Source organism: Loxodonta africana, chromosome 7, assembly GCF_030014295.1.
Source record: "Loxodonta africana isolate mLoxAfr1 chromosome 7, mLoxAfr1.hap2, whole genome shotgun sequence".
Classification (NCBI taxonomy): domain Eukaryota; kingdom Metazoa; phylum Chordata; class Mammalia; order Proboscidea; family Elephantidae; genus Loxodonta; species Loxodonta africana.
Window position 1 is genome coordinate 105,579,418 of NC_087348.1, and position 13,701 is coordinate 105,593,118.

General features: G+C 38.5%; 1 protein-coding gene across 7 annotated transcripts in view; it reads left to right on the forward strand.

The window, feature by feature from the left end:
- Positions 1 to 11,908, forward strand: part of TMEM135 (transmembrane protein 135) — a 274,512-nt gene extending 262,604 nt beyond the window's left edge. For 3 of the 7 annotated variants that reach the window (XM_064288806.1, XM_064288808.1, XM_064288807.1), the window contains 3 exons: positions 2,879 to 2,977; positions 4,203 to 4,270; positions 5,614 to 11,907. In XM_064288806.1, the coding sequence (XP_064144876.1) occupies positions 2,879 to 2,977; positions 4,203 to 4,270; positions 5,614 to 5,746 (300 nt within the window). In that variant the 3' untranslated portion in view covers positions 5,747 to 11,907. Of the gene's footprint in view, positions 1 to 2,878; positions 2,978 to 4,202; positions 4,271 to 5,613 lie in introns of all 7 variants that reach the window. The other 4 variants (XM_064288810.1, XM_023558537.2, XM_023558535.2 and 1 more) reach the window with 3 other exon arrangements.
- Positions 11,909 to 13,701: the final 1,793 nt, after the last annotated feature.

Consider the following 13,701-nt stretch of genomic DNA (forward strand, 5'->3'; position numbering starts at 1 on the left):
GAAAAGACAAAATAAATTTCCTTTATTTACCAGTGTTCGGAATGAGTTCATTGCCTCGCATCCTGCACAGTTGACTTATGAGTTTTTATTTTCAGCTATCATTATGAAGACATAGATTTTAACATATTTGATTTACTTTAGCCTATTGCAGTCATTATGCCCAAATTTCCTCACTTTTGGCCATGAAAGTCTCTTTAAATTGACCCCTGCTTCTTTTTGGAGCCCTGGTGGCACAGTGGTTAAGAGCTTGGCTGCTAACCAGAAGGTCGGCAGTTTGAATCCACCAGCCGCTCCTTGGAAACCATATGGGGCAGTTCTACTCTGTCCTATAAGGTTGCTATGAGTCAGAGCCAAATCAACAGCAACAAGTTTGGGTATTTTATATTTTTGGTTCTTTTTGGTATAATCCTAGTAATCTCAGATAGCTTTCTTGTCTTCTGATAAGACAAGATACTCCAGGATCATCGAACATTTCCTGCCCCAGATGGGGAATCAGCCTTTTCTTTAAGAAAAGCCCTAGTTTTTTTTTTTTTGGTGGGACATGGTATTTAGAGACTTCAGTCTGAGTGCTAGAGGTTTGTTGCTCCCAGAGTAGTAACCAAGTAAGTGTGTGTGTGAGAGAAAGAGAGATTGATTGCTTGAAAGACAGGGAAGAGCTAGATCATGTAAGATTTTAACAACTGGGGGTTAGGGTTTGATTTTGTTCTCAGAGCAACTGGAAGCCATTGGAGAGTTTGGAGCATAGAGATGGACTGTTTTAATTCATATTTTAAGAAGAACATTCTAGGTATTATATGGAGAATGGATTAGAAGGAGGCAAGACTGGAAGCTGGGGAGAACGGTTAATCACAGCAGGAGAAGGTGGCTTGGATCAGGATAGAAATTTAAGCTTACCATGCCCTTTTGTGGGTTTAATGACTGTAGTGCAAAAGACAGTCATTTTTCTATGATTGAAGTTAATTTTATATTAAAATGCTGTATTATTATATAATGAATACTATATAAAAATCAGCTATGTAGACAGTTTTTTCTAGGAACTTTTAAGTCAAATGCATATATTTATTAACCATTATATTCCCATTACTGTGCCAGGTGCTGGTAAACATATAGAAGAAGTATGGGCTATGATCCCTGCCCTTCATTAACTTGGACTCTGATTCAGTAGATAAGTTTTATTATAAGAAATAATTAGGAACATAATTATTACATATATCAAGAGATACCTTTTCACATAGAATCTCTATGGTGCCATTCTACCCCGTCTGAATTACATTTTCTTCAACATGAATCTACCAGAATATATCTGTACCTCATAATATGCTGTTATGTTATTTTCAAAGTAATGTCTCATATATGATTGCTTATCTTGTTTCCTAAGTAGATTGTAACTCTTCGTACATATCTTACAGTCCTTACGTATCCCGATCCCTGGCACACAGTTCACATGTATTTACTTCTCACTGTACACCTTTTGAATGATTCATATGTAATGCGTTCTCCTGATTACTTCCTTTGTTGCTTTCTCTTTGGTTATGGCAGCTTATGTGGGTCACTGAGGACTTCTTATGGCAAATCAGATGGGATACTATTAATAAACATTATATTGGACAAATATTTTAGTGTTCTGGACTGGGGTAGGTGTTAAAGACAATACACAGATGAAAAAGAGAAGGCGTTGCCATCTGCCAATGATATTTTTTCAGTTGCCATCCTTTTTATGTCATTTCTTCTTGAAGCTCCTTCCACCCACTGTAACATCACTCTGTCTTAGTCCTCTTTGACTTTTCTTACTAGTCTTACTTTAGCTTTTCCATGTTTTAGTAAACACATTTCCATGCATTATCCCTTGTTGTAGCCATATGAAATTGCTGGCAGTTCCCCACACGTACTGGGTATTTTCATGCCTGCCTGTTACACCTGCTTTTCTTTTATCTAGTTGTGGATCTTACGCATCATATAAGATAGCACTATTAAGAGTGTGGTCAGTAGGCCAGTTCTAGTCCATGAATTCTTTGTTACCAGTCACAACAAAATATGTTTAGGAATCAAGAGTAAGCATTTAGAAACTTTTATAACAATTGGACAGAATAATATTTTGCCCTTTGAATCTAATATTAAAAATTTGGGCTTGGATTTTGTATTATCTTTTTTAAGTTCTTTTATTTAGTAATTTATTTTGATTGTATTTCATATAAGTATGAATCCGTGACAGATTGGAAATTAAAAAAGAAAAACGTGCTCTTTCACCAGAGACGGTTGAGCAGCACTGCTCTGTAAAATGCAGTCTTTTCTGAAATTCTCCGTGGTCCTTTGTCCTAGATAGAGTAATTGCTCCCTCTTCTGGGGAGCCAGAGTGATACAGATATATATGTATACACACACATACCACTGTTACAGCCTTCGTCAGCGTGTATTGGTGATTTCTGTTATGGCCTAACTATGTTTTATTCATTTTTTAATCCCTAGCTCAAGCACAGTGCCCAGCATATAGTTGGCATTATTAAATGTTTACTGAATGAATGAATGAATGAATAGACCTAATAGGGAAGGGAGGACCTTGAGCACTGTACAAAAAGGCTTTGAGAAATAAATGACATAAAAGGTAGAAATAAAGTGCTATTGAATTTCACAGAATAGTATTATCACTTTCAGCTGGGGTTAGGAGCAAGGAAATGAAGGAAGGGGAAGGGGTGACATTTAATGCTGTCATGGTAGACGTGACATGATTTGAGCTCCCAGGAATCGTTAGGATTTGGAAAGGTAGAAAAAACAGTTGTAGGGCAAGAGCATATTGCTCAACTATATGGTTTTTTTTTATACTGTTAATGCTGCTTAAAGTTGTTTTCTTTATAAATCTTGCATTATGCTTGTTTTGTAGACAATGTATTTCAAAGGCATTGAAGCAGGGAAGGTTCCCTATTTCCCCCATGCAGATACTATCATCTATTCCATCTCTACAGCAATTTGCTTCCAGGCAGTAAGTATCTTTTTGAAATGAGCTGTAGAGTTATTTGTTTCTAATGTACATTAAACCAATGGGAGAAGAGTAAAAGCCTGAAAACATCTCTCTTCATTACATTTTATACTATCTTGGTTTTTTTTTTTTTTTTTTAGCAAGATAGCTTGCAAGTTTCAAATAGGGCTTTGAACTGGTTCATTCTGGGTTGAACCCCTGCTGAGAATTTGCATTTCCACCCCAGATATGCTGAATCAGAATCTACAGTTTAACAAGATCCCCAGCTGATTCTTATGTATAACAAATTGTGAGAATCACTGCCCTACTAGTGGTGCAATGGTTAAGTAATATGGCTGCTAACCAAAAGGCTGGCAGTTCAAATCCACCAGCCGCTCTTGGAAATCATATGGGGCTGTTGTACTCTGTCCTGTAGGGTCACTGTGAGTCGAAACCTGCTTGACAGCAATGGGTTTGGTTTTGGGTTTTTTGGGCTTTCTTAGTGGTTTTCAGAATTGGTCCCTAACCAGCAGCATTGGAAGAAATGCAGATTCTCAGCAGAGGTTTCAAAGCCCTGGTTTCAAATCATTGAACATGTTAACTTAATGGGACAGGTCCTGTTTTATGAATATACCACTTTCTAGGTTTAAATAGAGTTTAAATAGAGTACAATTTATAAGTAAATTATTGCTCTAGAGCCTGAGGTAGAATGTCCCCATTTAATTACCCTTCTTGCAGAAAAAAGTTACTATAGGCATAAATAATTTCATTTCCTCAATTTTGCTAAGGGTATTAGCAGTGGGGGAGAGGGGAGAATCTAGTTTAATAGAATTATCCATTTTCTTTAAATTTATAATCATCATTGATATTAATAATTTGGAAGCTGTTGCAAAGTTTTTGGGACAGGTTTTATTGGTCTTTCTCACAGTAATGCTGCCAGGTTGATAACTTACTACTGCTAGCAAGGTATCTGCTATCCCGTGGGTACTCAGTAAGTGCAACCTGATAATAATGACTATTAACTCAATTATTATTTTATAAGCAATATTTCTATTCGAAGGCATATTTACAAAGATTCTTGATAGTTATATTGACTTAAACAAAAACATGCATTTATCATTATTGCAATCACTGTCATTTTGAAAATACAATGAGAAATAAAAATAGAGATAAAACTACTCTCTTGTCTAAAACTGCTGATAATATTGCTATATACTAAAAGAAGTCTCCAACTGAATATTCTAATCAGGCTGTCATGGAAGTTCAGACTTTGCGGCCATCTTACTGGAAGTTCCTTTTAAGGCTCACTAAGGGCAAGTAAGTGCTTACAATGTTTTTGTTTTAGGTGACGTGCATTTCCTTATTTTTAATCTTTATTGAAGAATAATTCAAATAAAAATACTATTCACCAATTTTAAGTTGACATTATGGTGATTTTTCACCCATTCCCGCTTCCCATATCCCCTGGTAACCACCAATCTTCCTTTGTTTCGATGGATATACCTATTCCGGATATTTCATGTAAGTGGGTTCATATAGTATTTGCCCTTTAGTGTGTGGTTTATTTCACTCAGCATGATGTTTTCAAGGTTCATCCACGTGTGGCATGCATCAGGACTTCATTTCTCTTTATGGCAGAGTATTAGCCTGTTTTATACATATTCCACATTTTGTTTATCCATTTATCTGTTGATGGGCACTTGGGTTGTTTACACCTTTTAACTATTATGAATAATGCTGCAGTGACTATTGGTACACCTGTGTGATTTTTGAGCAACTGCTTTCAATTAAGATGTTTTCACTGCTGATAGAAAAGAAGCATTTTCCATAAAAGGATTATGAATCTTTTTGTCTTCTTGAAGGAATATTCTTTCAGTGGTAAAGTAGATGTTGAGATATAAATCAAATATGACAAACTTAATAAAAACAAAATAGGGTATTCTTTTAGTGAGCATTATTTTGACTGTTTTGTTCCCTGTAATGCTTTAGATATTTGAAGTGTTCTAGATTAATGTGTTATCTTATTAATTGCTAATTAGTTGCTACATAGCATTTTAAGTCTAACTAATTTAAACCTAATCTTACTCTGTTGTGTCTTAGACATTTGAAAACCCATATGTTGTTTGCCTTTTAATCATTAAATATTTGCACATTTGGATGTGTTTTCTTTTGATCGTGAGATATTATTTTGGCAGTTATGAGAGATACTACATTTAATATTTTATTTAACTTAATGTTTCTCAAAAATCTTAGAACTAAAATATGCTATCTTTGTCAACTCATTAGAATGCCTTTCTCTTAGAGTTTTTGTCCCATTAGTAAATGTTAGCTCATTCATTTATTTAGCTTCCCTTGATTTCATTCATTGGAGAAATTGTAACGGACTTAAGTTTCTACTCGACACAAATAACTCTAAAAGGGTTTGAAGTAATGATGGTAATCTCTGGGGTTTCAGGCCTGAGGATCATATCATTAATAATACATGGCACAGTGAATCTGGAGGAAGAGTGTCTGTGTGACTTTGGAATCAGTAATTGATTTTAGGTCTTTTACCATGTCAGCCTTTTTTCCCATCCCATGAAATAAATATAAGTTGGTTAGTGTGAATTATTTTATTTTTAAAATTTCAATTAAGTACTTGTTCACCTTCTGTTTTACAGATTTGCCACCATGAACAGAAAAGTTCTTGATGTATTTGGTACTAGTGCATCTAAACACTTTCAGGATTTCATCCCCAGGCTGGATCCAAGATACACAACTGTAGCACCAGAGTTGCCCATAGAATTTTCTTGAAGATGACTGTAATTTATTAATGTGACTAAATGTCTCATCCTGAAGAGTTAATTATGTTGAATACAAAGAAGGGGGCCCGAGCTCGAACTTCAGTGTTATTTCAATGACAAATGCTCTTTTTTGCTTTGTTTTTGGTTTTTTACCAATCAGAAATACTGAAGCTTTTTAGAACGGTCTTGCTTAATAATTAAGCTCCCTCTGTAGCCAGAATCTGATTCTGGATCACTGTAGTAGTTGGCATTATGATACATTATCGATTAAATTATGTCTATAAGCAAGTTAAAATTATCTGTGTAGAATTGTAATAACGAATAAGAGTATACTTAAAATTACTTCAAAAGATGTCTTTAGTTCATTCCAATATAATTCTTGGTTGAAAGTAAGAATGTTTCTTACATTTTAGGATTTTTAAGGATCACGGGTATATGGATTTGGTCTTTTTTTTTTTTTAATTGGTAACTCTAGTGGTGGAGTATTATGGATTTGAAGTAACTCTTCACAAACAGTGCTGCTTTAGTATAGAGTAATTTAATTGGAGAAAGTGGCCATTTTACTTCAGGGATGCAAAAGTGAGTCACATATCATTTGAATGAATGCCGTGGGAGCCATGTTCGTTTTTCCAGGTAACATCATCTCTGTGTCCATGACTAGTTGGGCTATTTGGCAACGTAGCCAACCTATGTACTGGCAGGTTAAGAACAACTGGAAATCTGATGAAGTTGAAATGTCCAGTTTTAATCTTTTACAGAAGCATTACACTTGAATATTTAAAAAACTGATGAAGTTACTTTTAAACCTCCTGTGGATTTTTTTTTTTTTTTTAATGGATTTATTGAAGCCCTGGTGATGAAGTGGTTACGAGTTCAGGCTGCTAACCAAAAAGGTCAGCAGTTCGAATCCGACAGCCACTCCTGGGAAACTATGGAGCAGTTCTACTCTGTCCTATAGGGTCAGTATGAGTCTGAATCAACTCGACAGCACACAACAACAATAACAGCATAGACTTATTATGTTTGTTTTCATTCATAGGGACTGAATTCTTTATAGCTAAGTTTGTATGCCATTGTTGTGTTAGGAGGGATCAAAATCCTATAGAACTAAAATAGTTTTGGCAAGTTTGGCAGCTTGTTCCCTCTCAGCTGTTTCACCAATATAATGGATGTTTTAACTAAAAAAAGAAAATATATATATATGTATGTATATATATACACACATACACACAGGTTGTTAAAAAGTCGGTTTCATCACTAATCGGATCCAACTCCTCCAGCTTCCCTTTTTTAAACAAAGTTATTGTCACCATATTTACTGTGTTAGAATAACGAAGTGACAAAATATAGTCACTGCTGATTATGAAAGTTAGTTCAGGACAGCTGTGACTGAAATATGATCACTTTTTAGAGTTTTTCAGGGAAAAAGTTGTACTTTTCTAGGCTAATAAAAGGCTTAAGTGGTTGTGATGTCTACAGTATGTAATGTATAGGGATGATGGTATATTTTTTTAATATAATTTTATTGCTGAAAAGTTTTTAGGCCGTTGTGAATTATGCAGCAGAACTTGTGTTGCAACAGGAATTATTACACAGACTTTAAAAATGCTTAATCCCTCATATTCAATTTCATCAAGTGCTGTGTACTTCTGTTGATACGTAATCCTATCCTTGGTTGTTATGGCAAATTGAAACCCAACAAAAAGACAAACTCTGATACCTTGGTAACAGAGAGAGCCACTTTAATTTGGCCAAAACTTTGCATTGTGATTAATGTATTAGACTTGGCCTGTACTATCAGGCAGTATTGTTAAAATGTTGTCTTGGCTTCAGACTTCAAAAGAGATTAATAAATTAAATTTAAAATTTTTATTCCCTGGAATCAAAATGATGATTGGTATTTACTTTTAAAAATGAAGTGTTATAGCAGTGAGAAAGCCCTGCTGCCTGTACCTCATTTTCTCTACTCAGAAATCATGTTTATATTTTTCCTGTCAGGTTAAAAAAAAAAAACCATTTTAACTCATAACTTACTGTGTTTAATGAAATTAAAAGACTATGAGATCGAAAGACAAATTCTATTGAAATTTGCTGAGATTGTTTAGTAAAATTTTGCTGGTCAAAATGGTGCATTTCTATGATTTACATTTTTTTAGAAATTGCAGTCATCTTTTATTTTACATAAAATGTAAAATGAAAGCCATCATATGGCAAAATAAAATAATGAATGTATGGCTTGACTGAATAGTTAACTAACTTGCACTGGTAACTAGAGAAGTCCAATTTGATTTTGTTGGCACAGACCACAGTGTTGTTCTTCAGGCAAACACAAGGAAACTGTTCTGGCTCCTAAAGACAATCAAAATGACTATCTTTCTACCTCTAACTAATCAGATATTGATTACAACCTCTTGGCATCATAAATAAAGTCAAGTAGATCTCTCCGTGCCAAAACATGTTTTTGGGTCCATTTCTACTGTGAATAAATCTTGTCCATTGTAAGTCTCTACCAGAGCTGATTCCATTCAACACTAATATGCTGCCTTTGTCTTCTCTCCATCTTTCTGTGGTCTGAAGAAAGGGCTTTTCGGGCAGTGGTATTATTGTCACTCCATTTCTTTCTTCTGTGTCGTTAAAATCGTAGACCTAATGCCAACCAAATAAAAACCAGGGTTGTAAGGTAACAAATTATTTCAAATCTATTAGATTCTTATTAGTTTTCCAGCTAGTTTCCCTGTCCATTTTATTATTCATTTCTGAAATAACACCTTAGGGTCAGTTACCTTTTTTCATAAAATCTGTGGTTGCTTCTGTAATTTTTCCTTGCTCTTTAAGCATAGCTGTTTAGAATAATTTCTTTTAATTTAGAATTTTATCTTTTTATTCTTTACTCTCAGATGTTATAACCCACTTTTATCCAGGACCCACATACTTTTTGTGATAGAACCAAAGGGGCAATTGTCACCCTGTGTTTTTTGTGCTGAGCCTGAGTATTCACCTCCTTGTGGAGTATGTGTAGGCTAGCCTTTGATTGAGTTGTTAATGCTGGCACAATTGTTTCTGCTTGTGTTTCTAAATCCTCTGCTAATGAATAAACCCATTGCCTTCCAGTCATTTCTAACTCATAGTGATCCTACAAGACAGCGTAGCAGTTCGATTCCACCAGCTGTTCCCTGGAAACCCTGTGGGGCAGTTCCACCCTGTCAATTTCCTTTAAGGGAGCTTTGTCCACTTGCCTATGTCACATCCTCTCCAGTGGTGGTGACCAAGAAGCTTCTCCACAGAGCCAGAGGGGAAGTGCCCACTGGAAGTGATCAGATTGTTCTTGCTGCCTTTCAAGCAGAGAAGCCACAAAGCCCAGAGATTCCTTGAGTTCTTCCTGTGATTTATTTTTATTTGGTTAGGTAGAAAGTAGTCTGACAGCAACCAATTCATTCTTACGTGGGTGGGTTTTGCCCCACAACAGCAAAAGTGTTCATTTCTGACTAGGGACCTTGCTGAGCTATCTAATGAACTTTATCTTTCCTACCACGTTGACCTGTTGCTATTTTATCTCCCTAGTACTCATTTTCAGGAGCCCTGGTGACGTAGTGGTTAGGAGCTCAGGCTGCTAACCAAAAGGTCAGCAGTTCAAATCCACCAGTTGCTCTCTGGAAACGCTATGGGGCAATTCTACTCGGTCCTATAGGATTGCCATGAGTTGGAATCAACTCAACGGCAGTGGGTTTTGTTTTTACTCATTTTCAGATAGAGAATTTAGATAATTGAAAATGAGTGACAGAAAAAAAGTAAGGAGAAAAAACATAAATGAAAGCTTTCTGTAGGGCTGGGCTGAGAATGTGGTGAGTGATAATATCACCTTAATTGTGGAGGCACTGGAGGCTGGTCTTACTGTTGTCTCAACCTATACATTTCTCCTTACAGCCTGTTGCTCTTGTTGCTCTGTCCAGCCCTGCAGTTCCTTCCTGTAGAAGTAGCAAGGAAAGGAGTAGCAGGGATTGAGGTGACCTTGAAATTAGAATATTGACTTGGACTCTAGGGCTGTGTAGTATTTCACTCAAGTAGGATATGAAGGCCTCAGGGTTGAAGCTTGTTTCTGTGTCAGGCTGTAGTCTCAGGTGACTTTGTAATAGCTCTGCGGCTCTGAAAAGGGTAACTCCAGAGAAAAGAGCCTGACATTCGTATGTGACTTCTAGAAGCAGAGAAGAGACAGAACTGGGTTGTGATGTAGCATGTGTACAAGGGCTGCAGTGGGGAAGTGAGTAGCCTTAAGCTTACAGCTGTGGTAACTAAGGGTTTGTGTTAATTTACATTGAGAGAAAAGCATGTGATTTTTAAGTGGAGGAAATAATATCTGCTCTTTGGAAACCTCTCCCTTGCCTTGGAATCCTTATGTCTGATCCCTTGTTGCCCCTCCCTGACCACTCCTCTTCCCTCCACCTCTTGCCTTTCTCTGCTTGCTGATGTTAATTTGTAAGCTGTGCTCCTTTGGACTAGAGAGCTCTGTTGAGACCTTTGATGCCAACTTGTGAGGCAGGGGGCGTTAGATGGAAGGGATCATGAAAATGGAGTAAACAGTGATTTTTTTTTTTTTTTTTTATGTAACTGCATTTCTTAGGCAGAATGGTTTGGAGGATAATTGCACGGATGTGCAAAGAGACATTTCTATATATGTGGGACCTTTATTTCCAGGACAGGCTCTTCTTATCTCAGCAATCCGATAGTATCACTTGACTGGAATATATTGTGGCTAGATAGAAAGGGCAAGAGCTCATTTCATATCTGCTATTGCTTTCTTCATTTTCTTCCCATCTTTCCTTCCCCCAAATGTGTCCTAAGTGAATAATGTATTGGGCTTTATCCCTTGTCCCTGCATCCCTGAAAAGCCTGGTATAAGCTCAGACATGTATGCCATCTGGCCAATAGTGGACGGAGGCATTAGAGCCAGGTGCAATTCTTACTTCTTTCTCCAGCTCTCAAACCGCTGCAGCTTGCTTGACTTCCCATCAGTTTTCTCTTTAGTTTTGCTCCCCCAGAAAGTACAGCGTAACTTTTTAATCATGTCAGAATACCCCAGACGGCAGGTAATAGGATGTTCCTTGGTACTGACCATGGATATACAACATGCTGTTATCTACCTTGCTTTAAATCCCTCTCTGGTTCTGGAGTTCCAGGCTGAATTTACTCTGTATTGTTACTTCCCTTGGTGCCTTCATTTGGACCAGGCAATCTCTGTGACCTATTTCCTCTATGTCTATTAAACTTTTTTCAGTTATCAATCAACTCCTTATCTGAATTTTGTTTTCAAATATGTTTTGGTCCCCTAAGAGGACCCTAAGACCATAGGGAGGGATTGGTGTCAAAGGTCTAAAAAGATTTAAAGGATGGGACAAGAAGAGGCTGTTAATGTGCATCTCAAGCCTTATCTCTTCCCTCCCATTTCTTTTGTTGCTTTCCTATTATATCTTTTCAGTTTATTTCTTCAGTGTGAGCTCTTGAGGGAAAAAAAGAGATACTTATTTTTCTGTTTATTTTAAAGACTGGTGGTGCCCGCCCCTTCACTCAGCCACTCATGTCAGGAACCCATGGACCAGTGGCACCCACCTCTCCTCCTAGCCACTGGTGCCGAGGGCCCGCAGGATGGTGACACCCACTTCTCTGCCTAGCTACCCATGCCAGGGACCTGTGGACTGGCAGTGTCCCCTCTTCTGTCCGCCCAACCATGCTGGAGGCTCACACTGTCTGCCCACTTCTCTGCCCAGCCATCTGCACTGGAAGCCTGTGGGCAGGTGGCGTGCCCTCTTCTACCCACCCACCCATACCAGGAGCCCATGGTCTGGTGGCACTCCCTCTTCCATCCACCCACCCATGCTGGGGGCCTGCAGATGGGCAACGCCCACTCCCAAGCCCAGCCGCCTGAGCCAGGGCCTGCAGACCGGCAGTGTCTGCTTTTCTGCCTTGCTGCTGGGCACTTGGGAACTGGTGGCACCCCCTCTTCTGCCCAGCCAACTGTGTCGGGGCCCCAAGGGCCAGGAGCACTTGCTCCTACACACAGCCACCCACACCAGGGGCCCACAGACCAGCGGCACCCACTGTTCTGCCAGCCACTGGTGTCAAGAGCCTGCAAACCAGAGGTACCCTGTCCTAAACCCAGCCACCCGTGGCGAGTTCTGCAGGCCAGTAGTGCCTCCTGCTCCCTCTAGCCATCTGCACTGGGGCACGAGGACAGGTGGCACACCCTCTACCACATTCCACTATAGGAAAAAGGGGCACACTCCCCTAGCAGGTACCATGGACCAGCAGAATCCCCTGCCTTGCCCTCTGCACTGCCTCCCTGCAACCAAAGACTTGTGCCTGCTACAACCACCCCCATGCAGCCCTGCCTGCCCAGGAGAGGTGGTGAGAGTTTCTGTACCATCCACCTGGCAACCAATGACCTGGGAACCCTTGCAGTGATCACCTGGCAGCCAGCAGTGCAGACACACACACAACACCCAATTCAGTGACCACTGAAAACACTCCCTACACCCATGCCCAGGTGACCAGCCAGCCAAACACATCACCTCAAGAGCAACACCAGCTATATCCAGCAGAGACCCAGACTCAACAGCTGCTGCCCCACTCACCTGGTGACAGGTGGTGAGACCTCCAGTACCTCCAGACTAGTGACCAGAGTAGTATGCACTCCCTGCCTACTCAGATACATGAAAACAAAACCAAACAAAAAATTAGGATGCATCAAGCATACAATAAATAAATATAATAACACTTTAATGACTTGGAGACAACAGGCAATATCAAACCACATAAAGAAGCAAGACAAGATGGCTCCAGCAAGTGATCAAAATAAAGAACCAGAAAACCTTCTGGAGGAAAAACTAGTAGTAGAGCTAACTGATCAAGAGTTAAAAAGACTAATATATAGAGTTCTTCAAGACATCAAGGAAAACACAGACAAAACAATAGAATAATTCAGGAAAACAATACAAGAACAAAATGACAAATAGACAATTAGAAACCATACAAAAACAGCAACTAGAAATCCAGAAGATTAACAATAAAATTTCAGAAATAGACAATAGAAGGATCAAAACCAAACCAGACCCATCGCAGTCAGTCGATTCCAACTCCTAGTAACCCTATTGGACAGAGTTGAACTGCCCCATAGGGTTTCCAAGGAGCAGCTGGTGGATTCGAACTGCGGATCTTTTGGTTAGCAGCTGAACACAACCACTGTGCCATCAAGGCTCCAATAGAAGGATATAGGAGCAGAATTGAATCAATGGAAAACGGCAAAATGGAGGACAAATCCCTTGACACCAATTTGTTTGAGGAAAAAGAGGAAAAATTTATGTATGACTGAAATTCTAGAAGAGGAGGAGACAAAAAAAAAACTGTTGTAGATTTGCTGGCAGAAAACTTCCTAATATCATGAAATATAAGAAGATATCCATCCAGTAAGCTCAATAAGCCCTGTACAGGATAGACCCCCAAAAAAAGTCACTAAGACATATCATAATCAAACTTGTCCAAACCAAAGACAAAGGAAGAATCCTGAGAGCAGCTTGGGAAAAACAAAAAGTCACCTACAAAGTAGAACCAATAAGACTGAGCTCTGATTACTTGGCAGAAACCATGCAGGCAAGAAGTTAGTGGAATGACATGTAAAACCTTGAAAGAAAAAAATTGCCAACCAAGAATTATGTATCTTGCAAAATTGTCTCTCTAATACAATGGTGAAATTGAACAGATGAACAGAAATTAGAGGAATTAAAAAAAAAATCAAATTTACAAAAATATTAGAGTCCTTTGGACAGAGAACCAAGAACAACAGACAACAGCCTGAGATTAGGACACAGGACAGCATCAGCCAGATACCAACCTAGAATACTCTGAAAAAACAAACAAAAAAAACTGGCTAAAAACAAGAAACCAGAGACATCAATCTGTAAATGGTGACAACAT